The sequence below is a fragment of the Ictalurus punctatus genome, chromosome 11, assembly GCF_001660625.3.
Source record: "Ictalurus punctatus breed USDA103 chromosome 11, Coco_2.0, whole genome shotgun sequence".
NCBI classification, from domain to species: Eukaryota; Metazoa; Chordata; class Actinopteri; order Siluriformes; family Ictaluridae; genus Ictalurus; species Ictalurus punctatus.
The window spans coordinates 7,863,710-7,888,036 of NC_030426.2; the positions used below are offsets into that span (position 1 = coordinate 7,863,710).

The 24,327-nt window shown below is 40.3% G+C and overlaps 2 protein-coding genes across 3 annotated transcripts in view; both read left to right on the forward strand.

Moving 5' to 3' along the window:
- The window catches only part of LOC108272125 (mucin-5AC), a 119,039-nt gene that overhangs the window by 61,764 nt on the left and 32,948 nt on the right, over positions 1 to 24,327 (forward strand). The window lies entirely within an intron of this gene.
- igsf8 (immunoglobulin superfamily, member 8) lies at positions 11,541 to 21,664 on the forward strand. The gene is made up of 6 exons (XM_017480341.3): positions 11,541 to 11,938; positions 15,072 to 15,452; positions 15,550 to 16,002; positions 17,545 to 17,955; positions 18,478 to 18,903; positions 19,377 to 21,664. Exons 1-6 carry the CDS (start codon positions 11,875 to 11,877, stop codon positions 19,508 to 19,510), a joined length of 1,869 nt encoding a protein of 622 aa, XP_017335830.1. The 5' UTR covers positions 11,541 to 11,874; the 3' UTR covers positions 19,511 to 21,664.

The window sequence follows — 24,327 nt, forward strand, 5'->3', positions numbered from 1 at the left end:
GTTTCAGTGAAAACGTTAATTATTGTGTGTGATTTTCATTTTAATAGAATCATTTTTGCTCATTTTAATGACGAGTGTCTGGTCACACTGGGCTCATATGTAATGGAGCATTTGTTATGAGTGTTTTCCGTTCTGCCATATTTGAATGACATTATTGATCAGCCAACTTCAAGTACACACTAAAATAAAGTACACTAACATATTTTGACAAGTCTCAATGCATTTAAATCAGTTTAACATAATATATACCTTGTTTCATTAAACAGACCATAAGCCGTAATAAATAATACCAAGGACATCACTGCATAGTAGTGGATTGCTGCCCCTTTTTGGCTTTATGAGACTATTATATAGATCGAACTTTCTTATATCATGTATCATACATAAAATTCTCTTTACCAAATATCTGTCAATATCAGCTTATATTATTTTAAAAGTATTCAAATCCTTAACTCGGTTATGAAATGCATTCAAGATCTATTTATCAGCCGTTATATAATGTTCACTTTCACCCGAATTCAGAAAATCTCACTTATGGTCACTAGATGGCAGCATTGAGAGTTGATTTTTTTTTTTTAAATCCTCTTCGGCTTAGATGATGTACTGGCTCTTATCCATATTCATGTTCATGCCATTCCCTGTAGCTCCTTAGTGATGCAATGATGATGTAATAGTGGTGTACTGGTGTTTATACAAGGTTGTAGGAGTTCATTCATAACATAAAATTATTAAACAGTATTATAAACAATATTATAAAATAATATTATACAGTGCTGAAAAAAATGTTTGACCCCTTCCTGAATTCCTTTATGTTTACATATTTCTCACACTAAGTAGATCCTCATACAAAATGTAATATAGACAATGAGAACACAAGGAGACACAAAATGCTTTTTAAATGATTTTTAAAAAATTATTTTAGGATTATTGATTAGCATTTATTTTAAATTGATAATTGTTAGTAACATTTATTGAAGGAAAAAGGTTATGCAACACCTACCTGTATATCACCCATGTGAAAAAAAATAATAATTCCCCACCCCATTCCTGTAGATGTAATAATTGGTTGTGATATTTTTTTAGCAGCAATAATTCTTTCACATTGCTGTGGAGGAATTCTGCCCCAGTCTTCTTTGCTGAATTGTTTTAATTCAGCCACAATGGAAGGCTTAGACTAGGCCTTGGAGGATCAAAGAATCCTCACACCTTCACATGAACACCACCATGTTTGTTGATATGATGTGCCTGTGGAATGCTGTGTTAACTTCCTGCCAGATGTAACAGGACCCAAGTCTTCCAAAAAGTTCCATTTTCATTTCATTAGTCTACAGAACATTATCCCAAAACAAATTTATTTGGGGCCTTTATGTCTCTTTTGGTTAGTAGTGGTTTTTGCCTTGCACCTCTTGCTTGTTTCTAGGTTGACCTTATCTGAAGTGAATGAGGCCTGCAGTTCCTTAACTGTTCATATGTGTTCTTTTTTTCACTTCATGGATGAGTCACTGATGCACTTTTGGTGGAACTTTCACTGTTCCAAGTTTTCTCCATTTGGAGATAATGCCTCTTACTCTGGTTCACTGGAGTCACAGAGCCTTAGAAAAGGCTTTGAAACCCTTTCCAGACTTCACTTTGCTGAAAAGGTTCTGTTTAAATGTTGTTTAGATTCAACAGGGCTGGCAGTAATCATGTCTGAGTGTGCCTAATCTAATTAAAACAAATTATCAGTTAAATTGGGCCAACTGGTTGATTTAGTAACTAAAGGGCAATCATTTTTATAGAGAGGGTCAGTTGGTGTTGGATAACGTTTTTCTTTCTTTAAATGAAATGATCATTTAAAATCTATTTTGTGATTACTCAGTTGTTCTTGTCATATATTATATTTAGTTTGAAGATCTGAAACAATGAAGTGTGACAAATATGGAAAAATAATATTATATATATATATATATATATATATATATATATATATATATATATATATATATATATATATATATAATACTAAAAATAGGTTTTATGGAGTGGCATGAAGAGAGAATAAAAAGAAGAAAAAGCTACATGAATTTGCCAAAGGGAATGCTGGAGACGTAGCAAAAGTGGAAAAGGTTTCTCTGGTCTGATGAGCCCAAATTTGATCTTTTTGGCCTGGGCACAAAGCACTACATTTGGCAAAAACCCAACACTGCTCTTTACACTTAGAACACCACCACTATAGTGAAGCATGGTGGTGGTAGGACGCCACGTTTGGCGACCCCTTGAGGGATCTGACTGTGAGCATTGTGAACGTTTTACGATTAGGCAGCTCCGCTCGCAACTCTCCCTCTTCTCGGCCGAAGGGAGTTGGGTTTCAGAGCCTCGTGGATCTGGGCCAGCTGCTGCCGAGGTCAGGTCCTGGGGATCTCGTATGGATCTGGAAAAGGAGCCGGAGACGAGCACGGCTATCTCTTGCTCTGTCTTCCGGGTCCAGCTCTCCACCTGACTTTGGAGCTCGCGTCGCAACTCCTCCTTCCCCTATGGAAAGCCAAGACACCCTCGCTGACTCTGAGGAGTTGGTAGGGGGTGCCATTGCACCAAAAACTGAGAGCATCTCTCAAACATATAAAGAGCTCCTTGAGGTGATTACTAGGGCAGTTGAAAAGCTGAATATAGACTGGTCCGGGGAAGAGGAAGTGGCTCGTAGCAGGCTGGATGAGCGCTTCCTCTCCAGTGAAAATAAATCTCCCTCACACCGCAGATAACTCCACTTTTTCGAGAAGTGCATGATGAGACATCACGCTTCTGGGGAAAACCATACACTAGTTTGTTTATAACCCCGTGACATCTGACGCTTGCGAGCCACCTCTCTCCATCAACAGCAGGTAATATAGGGGGGCCGGCTTTGAATTCCAAGCCATGTAAGGCCACATCGGTCTTGATGGACAAAGCCTATGCAGCAGCGGGTCTTGCTTGTGGGTCACTGCATACAATGGCAGTGTTGCAGGCCTACCAAGCAGACCTGCTGAGTGAGCTCGATAGTGGGGAGGGAATTGGGTCTCCATGGGTTCTGTCTATCATAGAAAAGGGTTACCGGGTCCAGTTCAGAGCTTGAAACCCCCCCCCCCATAGAACCCCCCCCCCCCCCCCCCCCCCCCATAGGGCCATAGAACATGTACCCTGTTCCCTAAGGGAGGGAGGTTTTTACAGCAGGTTTTTCCTGGTCCGCAAAAAAGATGGGAGTATGTGGCCAATTTTAGATCTGCATGATCTGAACCATATTCTTTGGACATACAGGTTCAAGATGCTGACAGTCAAACTTTTCGTGCCACAGATTCAGTTCGAGGACTGGTTTGTGATGATGGATCTGAAATATGCATATTTCCACATAGGAATATCGCTCAGTCACAGGAAGTTCCTGAGGTTTGCATTTGGAGACAACGCATACCAATATCGGGTTCTTCCCTTCGGGCTAGCTTTATCCCCTCACACCTTCACAAAGTGCATGGATGCTGCTCTGGCTCATTTGCGACTCCAGGGCAACCATGTACTATACTACCTGGATGACTGGTTAATTCTAGCATGATCCAGGGAACTGGCAACTGAGGATGAAACCTCTGAGAGTAATCAGTGTCACGCGGCAATGCCTACGTGCTCTGAGTATCTGGAGATGTCCCCAGTTTCTAGCCTCGGGTCACACTCAAGGGGCGTCTCCTTATCGCAAGACGGAAATGACAGACACCTCCCTCATGGGCTGGGGTTGCGGTCTTAGATGGCTGTCCTGGAGTTCTTACAAGGACGTTTCTCAGAGGGGTGGGCTTCTGCTACATTCAGGGTTAGCCAAGGCCTTTGCCAAGGCCTTCCTGTATCCTAGGCCAGATTGTATTCCTAAGGTGCCTATATCTGCTGCCCAGCCAGTGGTGTTGCAGGCTTTCTGCCCTCCTCTATTCCTCACACCGGAACAAGAGAGAATGCACCTGCTGTGTCCAGTAAGGGCTCTCTGTACTTATGTTGACCGCTCCGGCCAGTGGTGTAAGTTGGAGCAGCTGCTGGTCTGCTTTGGTGGTGACAGTAGAGGTGATGCTGTGTCAAAGCAGGACATCTCTAATTGGATAGTGGAAGCAATCTCTATTGCTTATGAGGCGTGCGGTCTTGCTACACCTCTAGGCATAAGGGCTCATTCCACTAGGGGGGGTCACTCCTTGAAGGCTTTGTCCAAAGGAGTATCCTTACAGGATGTCTGTGCTGCTGCAGGGTGGTCTACGCCACACACATTCATTCAATATTACAGCCTGGATATTCATTCCGCCCTGGGCTCAAGTGTCTTGCAGTGACCCTTGAGCTTGGGTCTTTTTGAACAGGCCGTACCCTCGGTATGATGGAGTGGGTATTCTTGTTCCCAAAGTGTTATGCTAAACGCAACGTAGAGTTCCCTTTGAAAGGGAACGCCTGGGTTACACATGTAACCCTGTTTCCTGAGAAGGGAACGAGCTTTGTCATACCAGGGCAGGGCATTGCATTTTTTTGCTGCTACTATACTTATAAAAATATCGTATTTAATTTCTTATCACTATTATACACTTTACCTGGCTGCTACTGCAATAACTGCTATGCCCATATTTGGTATAAGCTAATCTGCTGAATACTAAGTCATAGCATGTTATGTTTACATTCACACCATTTTTAAATTATATTGTTACTCTTTGGCACCTATCTTTTGCACTACCTGTTATATTGGACTCTTCCACACTAAAACTGTGTACTGGTTGGTGCTACACTGTCACTTACTGTGCCTATTGTCCTGTTTTAGTAGTACCATATTGTCTTGTGTTGTTAGCACACATTTGCACGTGCACTTTATGTAAAAATGTGTAGATCTTATTTAGTTCTGTGTCGTCTCATATGGTTAGTGTGTTGTTTATGTAGCACCATGGTCCTGGATAAACATTGTTTTGTTTCACTGTGTACAGTACCAACTGTATATGGTTGAAATGATAATAAAGACAATTGACTTGACTTGACTATGTCATTGCCCAGTTAACTCTGTTTGCACATCGCTTGATTTCTGCCAGGAATGCTCTGTATTGATTCTGCCTCACATTTTGGATTTGTTTGCCTGTTTTAAAATAAAAAAGTTTAACCAGCAACTGTCACTGGCTCCACCGCCTGGCAGAATACTTCGCCTGCACATGGAAACAGCAGGGTTGCAAGAGTGGTGACAGGCCGCCTCATCTGTGAGCAGCAACAACAGATTGCTATGATCACTGCACAGCTAGCACAACTCTCTCCAGCATGCAAGTACCTACGTGGGTTACTATGGCAGCACCCTCTCAATCTGCTCCATCGCACAACCCGAAAAATATTCAGGTGCTTCCACTTCATGCAACGGTTTCGTGCTTCAGTGCTCCTTGTATTTCTCCAGTCAAGACAGAGTTACTGAGAAAACCAAGATTGTTCAGTTCATGAATCTGCTCACCAATAAGGCACTCAGCTGGGCTACTGGTGTCTGGAGGAGAATGCACCATCTCCTCTGAGCACTTCCTAGAGCTCATTCAGCAAGTTTTTGACCATTCTCCTGAAGGAAAGGAAGTGGGAGCACAACTCCTCATGCTCAGACATGATAACCAGAGCGCCTCTGAGTTTGCATTAATGTTCCGCACCCTAGCAGCTGCCAGCAGCTGGAACAAGCCAGCATTCAAACCAGTGTATCATCAAGAGTTGAAACAAGATATTCTCATGGAACTGGCATGCACAGCTAACTTGGAAAAGCTAACTCCCAGCACCTAAACCCATGCAACTCAGAAAAGCCAAGCTGACGCATGTGGAACTCCAATGGCATCATAAGCTCCAACTCTGCTTCTACTGCAACAGCCCTCAGCACTCGGCATTGTGCCCAGTCTGTCCCAAGTCTAAGCCTTCTCCAAACACCTCAGAGCAAGCAGACCAGCCCTCTCTTTCCAACATAGTGAGTGCCCCACAGATTATCACTCATCAATATTTTGCCATACAGATATGCAAAGGGTTTTTCTACAGTTTCAGCACTGATTGGTTCCGAAGCAGCTGGCAACTTCATAGGCAGCTCGTTCATCATAAAACTGAACCTACCAACTCAGCCTCTCCACAATCCCCTGCATGTCCAAGCCCTTGACGGAGGACCCATAGGAGGGGGCCCGTAACCCATTGTACTACTGAAGGAGGGGTTCCTTCAGTGCCCTCTATCAGGACTAAAACTCCCTCGTATATCACACCGATATCACACTTCATACATATATCTAGCTTCTCCAGGGCAAATACTGCTGGCCCCACATGCTGTATGCATGTATTCAGACACTACTGGATTCCTGAAGACATAGTGACTGACCGGGGTCAGTCACTCTATTTACATCTTGGGTATGGAGCAGTTTTATAGAGAAATTGGATGTTTCTGTCAGATTCACGTCTGGGTACCACCTTCAAGCCAATGGGCAGGTTGACAGGGCAAATCAAGAATTGGGTCACTTCTTGCAAGCATACTGCACTGACAACCAGGATGACTTCTGTCACATCAACGCCCCAGGGCGTTGCTTCCCACTCCTAGTGCCACTGAACGGTCTACAAACATGGCTGCCGACTACAACTTCCAAAACTCAAAGCAACCTACAAACATGGCTCCTGATCGCCACAGTGCGATTTATGCCTGTCATGCAGGCTCCCACATTCTATCATGACAGGAGAAATCGCACAGAAATAGTTGTTTCTCATGTGGTTGCGTCTCACATCATGTGAGAGGTATTATGAGTGGAGCCGAGCTGCCCACGAGCTGCTCCGAACATCTTTATACATGTTGAAAAAATTTGGATGCTGTCTGCTTGAATTTGTGTGGTGTGTGCCACACACATTTGGGGATCTACCTGAAGTTGACCATTCAGGAGGAGAGGAAAACCCCCTAAGATGAAAGACAAAGATAGGACACTAAAGGCATCACACAAACAGGAAAACTCGTCTACTACAGCCTTGTTGGGTTTATACTTGTGCTCTTGCAAACTATTCCAACTCAAACTTTCCAACTTATAGGTTTATCAATTTATAGTATTCACCAATTGTAGTGTTTTTAAATAAAGATTGAAAGAGTCGTCGGAAGCTTTCTGGTGGTGGTGATGAAGTCATGCGACCATGGTGTATTTTATTTAACTTTTTACTTTTTTAACTTTTTTTTGTATTTAGGCTTTAAAATTCATGAATGTTGCATTCATTTGTGAAGATTATCTTGCTGAACAAAAGGTGTAGGAATCATAAACTTTTGTTGATCAAAGAGCTTATTTTCTGCAATAATCTAAAAGCCATTTTTGTCAAAGGAACCAGGGTAATGCTAAATTCTGTGTTGGCCTGCAAAAATACATTATACCTGGAGCACTCTAGTTATAAATGCAGTGAAAATTCAGGTGATTGCAGTGAAACTCACCAGGTTGTAAAATCTTGTCGTGTACCATTGCAACAATACAATTTTCAAATAAACTGACTCGTAATATGTGCAGGAGGTCAGAACTCACAACGTGTACGCCCGCCCTTACGTTCACCGTCATTCTGATTGTACACACCCGAACTCCATTACACTAATCACAGCCACAGTAATACGGACTCATGGCACCCGTGCACTTCACAAATTATCCGCTGGTATAAGGCTGGTACTGTATAGTATAGATTTGTAGATATATCATAGATTTATAGTAGACATACAGTATATAATCGATTTTGAAAATGGTTGTAATTTGGGACATCTTGAAAATGATTAAATAATGAACATGTGTACATGGTTTCCTCCGGGTACTCCGTTTTCTCCCCCAGTCCAAAGACATGCATGGTAGGCTGATTGACATGTCCAAAGTGTCCGTAGTGTATGAATGGGTGTGTGAATGTGTATGTGAGTGTGCCCTGCGATGGATTGGCACCCTGTCCAGGGTGTACGCCGCCTTGTGCCCAATGCTCCCTGGGATAGGCTCCAGGTTTCCCCGTGACCCTGAAAAGGGCTAAGTGGTATAGAAGATGGATGGATGGATGGACATGTGTACATTATTGAAACTAACTTTATTCTTATTTTGTTATAGTAGTATATCTTATGCATATGTGCAGTGCTTTATTTGTAAATCTGCAGGTCCCAGAACAGTAATAGGGTAGTGATCCGGCAGGTCAGGAGGCATGCAAAAGGTCCCGGTCCCGAACTTACAGACATGCTTCTAGAATCTCACGTAGTCACCAATATACAATGCTGCTAGGTAGGCCTACGTAACTGATCACACTGGTACAGCGACGTAACAAGTTTATAGCAGTGAGTATTCTTAGCACAAAAATTGAAACGTTTATGGTTTGCACATTCTATCAGTTTATTTGATGTCACCTCAGTTAACTACAATACACATTTGCCCAAAGCACTTCAAAAACAAAGCTACAATTCATACAGTAGGCCTACTTTAAATAAACTAGCATTAACTGCATAACATAATCAAGAAAAAAGCACCTTATCTAACACAAAATATACCACAATGTTATCATGTCAGTGTTGCATTCCTCTTCCCTGTGTCCCTTATGTATCTATGAGCACACAAATGGCTCGGGATTCAACTTTGTAAGCGGCAGACCCACAGTGTTCAAAAACATCAGAGATGGTGGGGATGAGAAGGGATTCACGCTGCGAGATACAAATGAGATTCATTTTGGAAATGGAAACCCCGCTCACGCTCCACTCAAGATTGGCATAGTATTAAACATTAGCCAACAACTGCCTCAGTCCTTCTAGAACTTTTTGAGTCCCTGCACTCCCTACACGCCTGAATGATTGTATGTGGGCTGTTAACTCCATTTAATTCCTGGCAGTCAATCTCACTTTCAAAGCCATGTGCAGGTTGACAACGTTTAGCCTCATAAGCGGTACTAAAAACCTTCCACCATCAGGCTAGTGTGAGACTTTAAACATCAAGCTGCAGAGGTGCCAGATCCGCATAAAAAGCTTCCAGAAAGCAGGTGTGATACATTTTGGAGCCAGAACAGGAGCCGGCTCAAATTAAGCTCTGCATATGTTTCATAAACATGTGAAATATACCAGTCATGACAATTTTATTACCTTATGAAAAAAAACCTAACCAAAGCATATGTAAATTTTCTTTCCTACATTAAGATTTACAGAGTCAACTTACAGCTGGACGATGATCACATCCCCTTATATGTTGTCACATAAATTTAATCATGTTATTTCTATCACATAGTTCCAATGCAAGTTTTGATTTTCACATATCACGCCAGAAAATAAATGCTCCTAAGTGAACGTCCCAAATTATCTGATGTCCCAATATAACCGAATTCACCCTATTAGTGTCCTAAGAACACTGATACTGTTGACTATTAAGTGAAAAAAAAATTTATTTTATTACAGTAATATATAATGAAATATTCCCCTGTATCTTCTTTGTGTCTCAAAGCTGGTGTTAATTTAAAAGCTAGTTCAAATAGATGCTCGGCTAAAAGACACTTTATATATTTGGTGTGAAAGCCTTTAGTATCTTTACCTGAGTTTTTTATTATTATTATTTGTGATCAAATAATTGTATTAAAGTTGTGTTTATCTGAAGATTTCTTCAAAGCTTCCATTTTGTCCCTGAGTCTGTGCTAATAGGGGGTCTTAGGAGGAAGTGATGCAGGCATATTCATCATATAGCATATAACATAATCAAACCGCCTTTTTACGCCATTCCAACCACATTGCTGCTAATTTCACTTCATTTTCAGTAAACATGTTATCCCAGTGGGCAATATCAATTCAATTCTATATCATTTTATTTGTATAGTACTTTTAACAGTGGACTCTTATAAAGCTGCTTTACAGAAATATGTATATAGATTTAAATTTAGATCCCTAATGAGCAAATCACAGGCGCCAGTAGCAAGGAAAAACTCCCCGAAACAGCATAAGGAAGAAACCTTCTCAAAAGGGCCTCAAAAGGAACCCATCCTCTTCTGAGTGACACAGAATATTGCGATTATGAGTCATTACTCTTTAACAACTCTATGCTATAAGGTCAGACAATACTTATGGGTGTGTTGAAAGGATCTTCAGTATGAACATCAGGGTCTTTTTTATTTTTATTTCATTAGAGTTTTCATTAGAGTGACAAACCAAACACAAGCATGCACACAATTTCCACAAAGGCAGTAACCCAATCGAACCAAGAACCCTGGAGTTGTGAGGTGTCCATTAATTTATGACCACAAAAATTACAAGAGAGTGCAAAAAGAAAATATTCGCTTGCACCCAACGAAAATGGCAACATGCCAGCAAACATAGAACCCACAATGTGCTTGCACTAAACATATGTCCACATATGGCCACATGGAGACCACCCGTCTGGTGATGACAGACAAATCAAATTGTTTCATGACAGCACTATTTGTCCCAGGCATTGCCACCTCACAGCTCCAGTTTCCCTGTTTTGATCCTGAGCTTTGATTACAGTCTGTATGGAGTCTGTGTTCGTGTAGTCCCCATGTCTACGTTGGTTTCTTTTGGGTTGTCCAGTTTCCTCCCACCTCTCAAAAACATGTCATTGTGTGGATTGGCTAAGATAAATTGCCCTAGGAGTGAATGAGCATGTGAATGTGAATGGTGTCCTGTGGGGGTCTTATGACTGGTACTGCTTGGATAGGCTCACAGACCTGAAAGTGTCTCACTTTACCTGATATCCCACATTACCTGAATCCACTCTACAAATATGAAACCAAACCTGAAACTAATCATTTACCCGTGAATTTTTAAACAGCACCTGGAGCACCTGGTTCCGCATTTATGGCCAACTAGCCTATATAATTTTGTGTTGACACTGAGACAACCCACATGTTCACGTCCAGGGATTTTTGAAAGCTTTTGAATAATATGTTTCTTTTTTCCCCCACAGATACAAATCTTGAGCTTAAGATCCGTCGATTTCCTATACCACTTATCCTTCAGGGTCATGGGGAACCTGGTGCTTATCCCAGGGAGCATCGGACACAAGGCAGGGTTCACCTTGGACGAGGTGCCAGTCCAACTCAGGGAACAATCACATACACATTCACATTTGGAATCAGCTTACTATGCATGTCTTTGGACTGGGGGATGAAACTGGAATAGAAATTGAAATGCCCAGAGCACTAGGAGAACATCCAAACTCCACACACACAGGGCGGTCAGGAATCGAAACCCCTAACCCTGGCGTTGTGAGACGAAAGTGCTAATAACCATATATAGGACTAATAAGATTCATACATGAATTTTCTGATAATAATGATATATTATATATTTGTGATAATAATCATAACAGCTTGTGCAGTATAACAATTTTACAACAATTTTACAACAATTAAGGCCTAAGGTTACCGAAGCACGGTGTAGTATGAATGAAGGCGTGGTGAGCCCGCTTAAAAGAGCTGGGATGAAACATACGTCATCCCGTCTGATTTCTATGGCCAACTGCAGCGGTGTCGTCATCACGCTTGATTCCCATTGGTTAAATTGGTTGTCGGTTAGGTGCTGACCAATAGCGTTGCAGCCACAGCAGGGAGCGTTTAACTGAACCCGCCCAACGCACCACCAGAGAAGACGAACTGCTGAATACACCAGCAATATTAACGCATGAGAATTACTTCTTTATAACGTCTTTAAAGGATGTTATAATCTAGACTTTATATATTGAATCATAAACATACACATTGTGACATGAGCGTATTTGGATGAAATAGAGCTCAATCGTTATCTCTCTCTGTAAATATACGAGTTGGAATAGCTAACGCGTTGATTTAGTGCTGTATGTGTTTTTAACGCGGTCTCTTAACCAGGCGTGAATATAGACTAAACAAGTGGCTATGTGTGTCGTTGTGGAAACCGGTTTGGCGTGAATGGGAATACTGGGAAGCGGGATGGCACTGTGGTGGAGGATAGTGCTGATGGCTCTGCTGTGGGGTGAGTCTGATCTCATCTGATCTCAAACACTTTGTACACACTCCTGTTTTCAGAATGTAACTCCCAGGTCAGTGTTTACATGTGCATGTACAGCTGGGTATTTCACTCTGATGTGACTGGTTTTATCTGACAGATTCACTTTTACAATATAACTTTAGCCAAAGCGGGCTCACAAAGTCGTGCAGCGTTCAATCTTTCAACATAAACCAAAACATTCATCAGTTCACTGCACATGGAAGAAATGTAATGTATTGCTACACACTAACTGTACTGGTTATACGAGTTATAATCAGGTCTAGACCAGTCACATTAAGATGGTTTTCTGTCACACCCGCCTAGTGGTCGCACTTTTATTTCTGTCATGATCCGCTTAGCAGCCTGACTGTACCCGTATTCCGACAGATTCGCTCCAGTTTAGAGGATAAACTACACGGCGTGGTTTGTCGGAGTACGGGTGGGTGGGGGAGGAAACCTGACCCAGCTTTAGACACATTGCATGTCATCCCAAGCACTTTACACACACACACACACACACACACACACACACACACAAAAGACCACCAGCAGACACTTCAACTCTCCCGGAAGTTCCAGGAGTCTCCTGCATTGTAATAGAGGCTACCTGAAATTATTTACAATACCCTGGAATTATTTTTTATTTTTTTTAGAGAGAGAGAGAGAGAGAGAGTAGGGGTTAAAAAAAAAAAAAACAACGACAGCAGTGATTTCACAATTGCCCCATGGTGGGTTACAAGACATGTTGAGGTGAGTTTAATAGATGTCTTTCGTCTATTAGCATAGCTAACGTTATTTTAACTAGCTGCTATCAGGAGCTACTTTATTGATGTCTAGGTGATGAGGCCAAACTCCCTGTAGACATGTGTAAAGTAGTTATTGAATATTAAAAAAAATGACTCCATGAGTTGAATAATGCAGTAATATAATATAATAAGAAACACTGTAAGTAAATGTTTTTATGTCACATTTTACATCAGACTTAGATTAGGTGAAAGTACAAAAACAACATATGTGTGTAACCTGTTACATAAGACAATATAATAATGATACACTTTATGCAGGGCAAATTTAAAAGGTGGGGAGGGTAGGGGATGAGTGAGTCTTGTTTTTCAGGTTATGTGCATGGAGTTTGTGTGTACAGCCTCTGTCCACCTGCCCTGTTATTAAAGTAACAGGTTCACAGTGGTGAAATGTGCGCATGTGCAAACAGACTGTATTTCCAGATAAGGAGTAGTTGCTAATGACAGTGTATAAACAGAGCTGTGTGTTTACATTTGGGAAAATGTGAGTCATCGGTAAAGGGAAGTTTAAGGATGTTTTCACACCTAGTTTGTTTGAGCCCTCCAGATGCTCTCGGAGCGGTTCAGCGTGTATATGTGAACAAACCGAGTGATCTCAGACTAAAAGGACCCAAAAGCGAACCATACTCAGACCACCTCTGGAGGAGGGTTTGTGGGATCCGTTTGTGGTTCGATGTGTGAATGCAATGAGGTCCTGGTCTGCTTTGCATTTCATTTCGACGTGTGTACATGCAGGCTTGCTATACCTGCTGAAGAGGACCAAAAACAGAACCGGGTTCTTTTTTGAGTCCACTATATTGTGAGCACCAAAAGGACTGAGGTCGCTTTTGTCTGTTAACCTTTCTGGTTCACTTTAAGTGAACTGGGTTTGGTTCTGTTAAAATTAACTATATGTAAAAACACCTCAAGAAAAGTTTGCTGCACATTCAGACATTTAAATTTGACCTTTTAATGAAGTAAAAGTGTGTAAATTTTTTTTTTTTTGGACAGTTTTCAAAATAACTTGATAATGTAGCATTAAAAAAAAGGTTTAGCATTCTATAAATGGCAGGAATTATGCTACAAGTGTGGATAAACTCCTGTATTGTGGTTGCACTGCTGTATATTGCAAAAGAGTCAGTGGTATGGTCATGTCATATGTTAAAATACATTGGTGAATTATCCGTCCCAATTACAGGCTGACACAAATAACCTATTGTGCACCTGTAGGTCTGACATAACTGGTTACCAGTGTACTCTGAAGAAAAAAGCACAAGTTACTACTAGCATAAAGCACCCTTGTTAAGATGCACAGTTCATACTTGCTTTGTGGTTTGGGCTGCCAAGTCAGGCGCTAAGCATCAGGTGAAATTTAGTCTTGAAATGTATCTTCAGAGTCGAAAAGCAGGCTAAGGGAAACCGAACTAAGCCCCATTTTGGCTACAGTCATAAATATGCATGTCCTTGTACCGTATGTACCGTGTACATATTAAATATGTAAATACACAAGCTTTACACAAACTTGAGATCGTAAGAAAGCTCTTAAGAAATATTATCAGTTTTTTTAATGAGCTGCATTATTTCTTTACTGTTATCAGATATCATACAGTAATAGTACTGGTGTGCTTTTTATCTGTTGGATTCTGAAAGTGTTTGGCTTATTTTAGAAAGGTTTGATAATAGCCTAGTCCACACTAACATGGGCTAGTAAATTTAAAATCCGCTTTACTGGGTTTTTGCGATTTCTCTCCAATTTCCAAAATTTTCCCATCAGCAATGAAACACAAAAATAGTAGAAAATGCTATATTAGGAATGCACACTGGGTGTCTGACACATTATTATTATTATTAGTAGTAGTAGTACTAGTAGTAGTAGTAGTAGTAGTTTTTAATTTCTGCCTTTTATTTTTGACAACATAAACTTAAAACACTTTCTTGCAAGCCACAGCATTGCTTGTGCAAAGCAGGAAAATACTTCAAACAGAAACAACATGGTTCCTCTATCTTGGAATTGGGGAGATCACATGACAATCAACAGCGTTATCAAAAAAAATGCAACGTTTGTGATGGACAAAAGCACCTTTTGAAAAAGTATAAGAAAAGTCATGTTTTCAAATTTACCGTTGTTTGTGTGGACTAGTCCTAAGTCTCACACAGTAACCGATCCTATTGTTGGTATCTGTCAGCTTTGTGGATTATGTGATAAACCAATATGTTTTATTTCTATTCCCTCTTACAGTGAATATGCAAAGGGTACACTAACATGTCTCTTTTTCTGTCTCTCCTTCTCTCTCTCCCACTCATTCACTCTGTGACCCTCTATCTCAATCTGACAGAGTTCCAGAGTGTTGTGTGTCGTGAGGTGACTCTTCCACCAGGTCCATTGTACCGTGTAGCAGGGTTCTCCATGTCTCTGCCCTGCACTGTTTCAGGGTATGAGGGTCCAAGAACACAGGACTTTGAATGGTTCTTGTTCCGTGAGACTTCACCAGAAATGCAGCTCGGGGTTGTGTCCACTAGAGATAGAGGCTTTCCCTATGCCCCTTACCTGGGGCGAGTGAAATCAGGCGAGGTCCGGGTGGAGAGGGACTCAGGTGACAAAGCCAGACTGGTGATTCAGAGACTTCGTCCAGAAGATCAGGGACGTTATGAGTGTTACACACCAAGCACTGACACACGATACCAAGGCAGCTACAATGCAGCTGTGGTTGTCAAAGGTAGCTTACATGGATTCAAAATGGAAAATACCCATTTATACTGTCTTATTTTTTTTGTTATATAGTTGTTATATCTTATTGTGTTTACTGTTTACAGTGATACCAGACACATTGCTGATAACTCACTCTCGCATTCTGACTGGCCAGCCTGTCATAGAAGGGACAGAGCTTCAGCTGACATGCGCTGCTTCTGTCCAGTCAGCGCAGCACACACATTTGTCTGTCACGTTTGGGATGCGAGGCAGCACCGACTCTGGCTCTCTGGGCCACAATCTGAAGGAAATCATCTCCATCGACCGTGAGCTGCGTGTAACTCCTGGCCGGGGAGGCTCTTATGAGAAGAGGTACAATAATGGCGAGATTTCTCTGGAGAAGAGAAGTGGAGATGAAGATAGGGACCTTTACATTCTAAAGATAAGCATGCTGGCCTTGGAGGATTCTGGTTCGTATTTCTGTGAGGCAGCACAGTGGGTCTTGGACCCATCAGGCCAATGGGAACGCATCGCCCAGAGAACCATGGAACTGGGAAACCTCTCCGTGCAACCACTTGGTAAGATGTTACAGCACCTACCCCCTTGTTCTGGTTTTCACTGACAAATCTACTTTTCAAATAGTGCTCGGAAAACCCAAGCACTTTGGTCCAATTACCACCGCTGCTTTACATTTACATTTATTCATTTAGCAGACCCTTTTATCTAAAGTGACTTACAAATGAGGAAATACAAGCAAAGCGATATATCAAGCAGAGAATAATACAAGTAGTGCAACTATACAAGATTTATAATTGTATTCTAGAGGAGCAAAATGCACAGAGTGTAAGTGTAAGAGCCAGTTTAAGTGCAGATTTTTTAAAGGGGGAACCAGGGGACAAGTTTGGGGTTAGTTAAGTGTTCACGGAAGAGGTGGGTCTTTAACCGTTTTTTGAAGATAGTGATGGGTTCTGCTGTCCAAATTGAGGCTCATTCCACCACTGAGGGACAGACAGTTTTGAAGCTTTATATATTTAAAGCTGACTTTCCAGACACAGATTAAGCAAAGGTTGCCAAGGAGGATGACATCATGAGATTAGCACTTTTTCCATTTTCTCAGTTTCAGTAGATCCTGTTTTGAGTGCTCTGATATGATACTGCCACCCAGCAAAGCATCCTGTCTGTAACTGGGTAATATGTCATGTCTGTTCCAATATCTGATTCAAGACAGTTTTCATTCAGAAAATGGATGGATCTTAAGCTCAAGCTTTGTATCTGTGTGGGGGGAAAAAAGAAACATATTATTCAAAAGCTTTCAAAAATCCCTCGACGTGAACATGTGGGTTGTCTCTGTGTCAACACAAAATTATATTGGCTAGTTAACCATAAATGAGGAATCAGGTGCTGTTTAAAAATAAAAAATAAAAAGCACTCAACAGTGAGGATTCACTGGTTAGTGATTAGTTTCAGGTTTAGTTTACCCAGATATTGAGATTTGGTACCAAATTGCTACCTCCCTAGATACTATAATGTTTTATTATGCTTGTGTATACAGTTTTAAGCACAGATGTCTGTATCATTTATATTCTTTATATTCAGTGACTACATCCTCATACAGATTAAACATGGTTTAGAACCATGATTCTCAATGTGGTGTCTGTGAAAGTGTAATAGAGACTGTGATTTTTTTATTTATTTTAATTTTGTTATTGTGGTGGAAAGCCACAAGCATTATCAAAGTTGTTTTGCCTATGTCAAAATAAATGTAATGACAATTACCGATTAAAAATAAATAAATAAATAAATAAAAAGGTTCCATGGGTGGAAAGTTCAGAACTGTACTGAGGAGGTCTGTGATTTTTTTCACAGTTAATAGGGTCCTTGATTGTAGGTTCCCTGGGTTAAAAAAAACAAGATAGTTAGGTAAAACTTTACTTATAAAGTAACATACGACTCCATGTATCTTTAAGACTAAACCATTCACATGATGGAATTGTTATAAAAATCATTGCACCATTGAAAGCACAACTTGTCATTTATACCACTATTTTGTTACCATGCAAAATGCTATTTAAATATCAAGCTTTGGTGTATAATACCTGTGTAATACTTGTTTGCTGCAGCGGACACTCTGTCTGTGAGCACAGTGCCAGTGGGTGAGGTGGCACTGCAACCTGGGTCCCCTCTCAGCCTCACATGTCTGGTGTCGGGTGCGGGTTCGTGGAATCGCTCGGCTCTGCTGGTGCAGTGGTTGCGGCGTGGGCCAGCAGGAGGAGTGGAAGTGGAGGTGGCCCGCATGAGCCCCAACGGAGTGGTGAGCTGGGGCGATGACATCAGTAGTGGAGGAGGGGGCAGTATGGAGAAGGGGGCAGAGGGGAGATTTTCTCTGCGACGCTTCTCTGCGCACCCAGCTGATGCTGGACAGTACCGCTGTGCTGTGAGTGTGTACGCTGGGCAGCTCAGTCCAGCACCATCCAGCCCTGCTACACTTACTCAGAGGTCTGAAGGTGTTATGGTCACCCTCAGGACTAAAGGTTAGTGTTTGTGATAGACTTTCTTTGCTACTTCGGGAGGCGAAACCATGACAAAGCATTTTAAAATTGACCAGATACAGTGGCATGCAAAACCAACTTATAAGCCAGCTTTCATCCTCGAAAAAAAAAAACTTCTTCACATATCAATTGCCTCTTAAGGGCATCAAAAAAAATTCTTTACATATCTATTGCCTCTTAAGGGCATCATGTGCTATCTCATCCAGTAATATCAGTTCTGCTTTTTGAACCACGTTTTATTTACACATGAATCTGTTCGTATCCAGTTGGATAAATGAGACCCATTGTTTTTATGAGCCACTTAAGGATAAACGCAATCATCCTTTTTTTTTTTAAATTAAATAATGTGTACAGATGTATACCAAAAGCATTTACATTTACTTATTGGGTTGAAAAACATTATATTAGGGTGTGAGGTTGTCATGTAATTCCTCTGCTATTACATACTCTAAAGACTATGTGGAGCCTAAGTTTAAAATGCTGATTCTCCCTGTGTTTGGACAGAGGTGAGTGTACTGGCAGTCATTGAGTTACCACATCGGCCACTCCTGAAACGCGGGAGCACCGTCACCTTGCTCTGTAATGTCTCAGTGGTGATCACAGGCCCCACTCAGGTGGAAGTGCAGTGGTGGCAGGAGAAACGGGAGCTGGATGGGAAAGAAGACATGCCCCCAGGACATGCCAAAGGCAGTATCCTTGCGACACTGACCTATGATGGATTGTCTCGTATCTACAGTAATGGAAGTGAATTGAGCATTGACCGTGTTTCTGCTGGAACCTACAGACTACGCATCTTTTCAGCACATGAGGATGACCAAGGGGATTACCATTGCCAGGCAGAAGTATGGACCCAAGACCCCCATGGAGCCTGGTACAATACAGGTGCCAGGGCAGAGTCCGCCACGGTACACGTATATTTATATGCACGAGGTAAGTTTAAGGAAATAGAATACCAACAGGACAGAAGCGGACCATGTGACTGTGTGGCTTTGCTTGTATCTCTCCTTCCCCTTTCTTTCTGTTCTTCTGTGTTAGTTTAGCTGTTTCCTAACCATTGTGGGTTAAAAAAAAAAAGTGAGAATATATCTACAGATAGAAAAGGCACGCTTCAGACAATTTATTGGTGGCTTTTTTGGTTTTGTTTTTTACTGTGAAGCCTTTATGCGTGTGTGTGTGTGTGAGAGAGAGAGAGAGAGAGAGACCTTATGAAAGTGAGAGATTATGGAAAATATTAGCTATTTGCTTTGATTCATTTTGGTGGATATCTCACAAACTGACACTGAGTCAGTTTTAGTGAGCATCATTGCTATACTATTGTTTATAAAAGTTTGACAGTCTGAACTGCTGCACTGCTGTATAGGGATCTGTTGTTAGCATTCATTTTCTCTCTCTTTTTTCCCTAGTTATGGACCTTCTCCTTATACCACTGGTAGTTGGTGTCTCCTCTGCCCTGTTTGTGGGTGCAGTCATCATCGCCATGGTAACATGCTGCTTCATGAATCGACTTGCCAGGCAGCGTTCCCAGATAAGGAAGTAGGAAACAGGCCAGCTTCCCTGCAGCAATTACCGACAGACCAATAATGCAATTGTATGGATAAAAAGATTAAATGAATATAATTAAGAGTGTACTTGATGGAGGAATGATGTATACTGACTTCTGCTGGTATGTTTGTGAGAGACAGCTCCGACTGTTGGGTTGAACTATTAAATCACACGTTCAAAGTGTGCCAACAAGTTCATGATTTTCTTCTAAGCCACAATTAGCCTAATTGTGTTAGGTATAAACTTTTAAACAGTCAAATTTGCAGCATCCAAAACTTGCCAGCTTTTCGTGTGGCTTTTTTGTTTGTTTCAAAGAATTGACCAATTTTTTTCTGTGTATTTGTTTTTATAAATGTGATGTAATATGTTTAACAAAACCTGGATTTGGTACAAGAAACTATGTATATATAGTGCTCCTATATAGCATGCCATAAATTTTTCACCATTGTTTTTATGGTATTTATGAAACAATGAAAATTAAGCAAAATGTTGCACTGACCTCTGTGGAGTTAAAGACAAGGCATCCCAGGTACTTATACCCTCTTAGCCCACACACAGTTCATTCTGTACTGTAATTAAGCAAAGCTTTGATGATAGGAATTAGTTTACAATGGGTGGAATAAGCTAAACACTGTGTGTAGCATCCCAGCAATTTAGAAATCAGCTTGGAGCCACTGAATGAATAGAACCATGCCAATACAGTAGTAGTATATAGTTATATAGTGAATTAAACTTGCAGGGATGATACACACTGTAAAATAAATTCAATTACCAGAAAGAATCTTGACCACTTTATAAACAGTGAAAATGCTGATAAATATGATCCGTATATTCTACTGCTGAAAGGCTGATGGGTGCTCTACTTCCACTGCAATAAAGCCGTACTTGTACGTAACTGCACTTAAGCTGCCAGTAGACACAGCTTGAAATGTAGAGACTCTAATTGAAATGCTGTTGCAAAATCTGAACGTCTGGTTCAAATTAGACAAACCTAGACTTCTTAGATAAATCGGCAGTACCATAGTGGGACAAGGACCAAAACGATACTTATATATATATTAAAAAAAAAAAATTTTAATCTTGAAATCTGTGTTTTGAACCTTTTTATATTTTGCATGTTTTCTGTTTTATTGGGTTTCTTGTGTTACACTGCTATTAAGTTGGTACTGTGAAATGGATTTCTTTAAAAAAAAAAAAAAAAAAAATTGCTTTGTGTTATACCTTGTATGAATAAGGAGGATCATTGTGCACTCAAGTGTTTCCTTTCAGCCTATTTTAGTGATTGCTTTTGGTTTTTTTAGATAACATATAGGATTTAACCACAGTAAGTTGAAAGAAAAAGAAAAAGGAAAGATGATGGTGGCTTAGGTCATGGGTACAGGAAATATGATATGAGATGTGATATCTCATGAGAGGCATGTATGTCTAGCACTTCTGTCCCTTTTTGGAGAATTGATCTGATTGCTGCTTTCAACTGCGATTTAGGAAATAATAAAGATCTTTGTGATTGTTAATATGGTGAATACATTTGGAAACTTACTAAACACACATTGCTATTGCATGTTGAACTGCTTTGCAATGTTCAGCTCACAAATCTGAAGCGGATTTATCCTTTCACCCAGCTGGGCCATGTGACCATTTCAGTGAGAGTAATGCAACATTTTGCTGTCTGTTAATCCTTCTGTTTACATTGTAAAGTCACTCTTCTTCCCCCCCAATAAATCTGTCACACAATATTCTGGATTTATTCAGCTGTTCCATACAGCCTAGTGGCCATTCGGTTTTCCATTCTTACGCCGGTGGTTGCTAGATGGATTTGCATAGACAGGCTTGGAATCTCCTAGCAAGCCCATGTAAATGTCAGGCCTCAGAGGTAATGTACCTGAAATCACATAGGCACAAGTGAATTTACTATGTATTGTCTTTTTCTTGTGTTTTTTTATGTGAATTATAATGATAATTAGACTGCCTGTTTTTTGTTTTTAAAGCTAATGTCTGTGATTTTGTAATTTAATTAGATGTCCATAATCCACTGCATTTTACAAGTGTTGACAGTGAACTGTGATTATTTTCATTGTCGGTGTCTGTTTGTACTGCGCAATTGTGGTTTAGGGACATGAATAAGTAATAAAATTAAGATAATAAAAGACTTCTTGACCGGTGAATCAATTATTAAAGAAGTAACATACTGATTCAAATAATACAGTCCATAGTATTTATAAATAACTCTGCTGTCACACTTGGTCAAGGTTGTGTCTTGTCAAATTTGGGCATGTTTTGCTGCATCTGGTCCATGATGGCTTGCTATCATCGATTTATACCAGCTAATTCTTCAGGAAAATGTCAGGACATTTGAACTGAGCAAGTGAAAGTGAGGCATGCAGCAAGACCCTAAGCACTCAAGCTGTTTTACCAAAAAATGGTTAAAGAAGAATGAATAAAGTTAAAAGTCATGACCTTAATCTAGTAGAAATGTTGTGAAAGGACCTGAAGCAAGCAGTTCATGTGAGGAAACCCACCAACATCCCAGAGTTGAAGCTGTTCTGTACTGAGGAATGGGCTAGAATTCCTCTTAAGTCAATGTAAAGGACCAGGGTCTTAAATGAACTTTTTCCTCTACATGTCGCAATGGCTGGTAATTTTTTATTTATGTTTTTTTTTTTTTTACCGGCCACTCAAAATTTCTACCGGCCACCTCAGAAAAACAGACAACATTGTTTCAAATGATATAATTGATATAAACAAAAGGTTATTTTGAACTTTTAATCATAAAAAGTCATCTGCACACAAATTCATTAAATTCAAATAAGTTTAAAACACTCAACATTTTTTATTTAAATTTACAAAGTTTTACAAGCTTCCAGAAAAACATGAACGTGTTGCTAATAACTGTTTTCACAAGCCGGTAGGTGGGAGTTATTTTATGAACGCAACAGACAATTAGCCAATTTCACACTTACGGGTTTTTGCTTTTTCTTTGCTTCCGCTTTCAAAGTGACGTTTAATGTTTGTACAGCCTATGGTATTCACGAACATTGAGGGAGGAATGAGTACAACTAAATTCTGCAAATTTAGATATCTATTTTTGTAAGCCCTACTTGTACGAGAAATGTACCACTGCTGTATCACAAATGTACCAAAATGGGCCACTGCTGACAATTCACCCACATGTTTGTGGTAGCGGGTGCTAATTTCATACCCTGTGCAGGACTGATCAACAGTTACCAGAAATGTTTAGTTGCAGTTATTGCTGCACAACGGGGTCACAACAGATACATACTTTCGCCACTCACAGATGTGTAATATTGGATCGTTTGCCCCAATAAATAAATGACCAAGTATAATATTTTTGTCTGATGATGTTTTAGGTCATATTTATGCAGAAGTATAAACATTTATAGAGGATTCACCAACTTTCAAGCACCTCTGTACAGTATATGAAATTGGGAAAATATGTCTTTTTCTTTCTGTTGGCTTTGAATGTAAACCAATCCAAATTTATCCAAACCAAGTTTATGTTACACTTCAATATGATGAGCCAGCTATATGATAACTGTCTAAAAGTTTTGGTGTTATAATCTGCATGCTAGATGTAGTGTTAGAGCTTCCCAATTAGATAAGCCATTATTATATCATGTAGGCTACAACAAAACACTTTTGGTAAAGTCTTGGGTTTTATACTGTGTATACTTTAAAAGACCAAGCTATCCAAACAATTTGAGCAAATTGATGAATTATACCAACAAAGCTAGCTAAATGATCAATGTTTCGTGCTTCATGCCAATTATTTTTTGTTAATATTTCCTCCACTTACCACTGTTCTGCTTCCTCTTTTCCACTTCTTGTTTTCTCTTTCTTTGTTGGCTTTCAAACAGGTAAGTTCTCAATTCAAAATAAACTTCCGCAAGTCCCACATGCTAGCGAAATGGCAGAATCCTGGTATAGCCTTATAGTTTTATAGATGTAGATGTAGCTACATTTATAGACATATGTGACAGTCCTCACTGGTTACTGCTCGAGTCCCGAACCAGAATCTTATAACCATGTTCAAGTTCAGATTCCAATGCTGACATTGTTCATTCTGATCATATCAGGGCTTTTGAAAATTTCAAGGCTTTCGCTCATTCAAACTGATGACTATGCCAGTGGTTTTCAAACTTGGGGGCCGCCAGGGGGCGCCCGAGGGGCCTCAACAATTTGGTGTGAAAAATAAATTCTCACTCTCAGACAATCACACACACACACAATCAATTCCTAATGTAGTGTAATGTAAAGATGTAAGATGTAATGGTTAATTTTAAAAAAGGGGGATATATTCAGAAGTCTGTATTTTTAATGTGTTTTAAAGACATCTTGCAAAAGGGGGGCCTCGGTCAAATGTTAATGCCATTTGGGGGGCCTTGCCCTGGAAAAGTTTGAGAACCCCTGGACTAGGCCGTAGTAATAGGGCTGCTTTAAATGCAAGGAACTGCTCTAATAAAAATAGATCTAATAATTAAAAAATAAATGACTCCATGTATTGAGTACAAATCCACTGTGACAGTTGTCTGTCAGGAAATCTTCATATGACTCTAGAAAGTCATAATGAAGAACGCTGGTTAAGGTTTTCCTTGACAGTTGAACAGATCAATAGCCTACTTTTCTTTTCTTTTCTTCTTTTATTATTTTACCTGAAAGCTTGGATTTGGTAGATTAAAGAACAGTTCCATTTTATGTTCCATTAAAAACTGATTATCCTTTTCTAATGTGATTATACTTTTACGTGCTCACATTCATGATCCTTGATGTGTATGTTCTAACACATTTTGACCA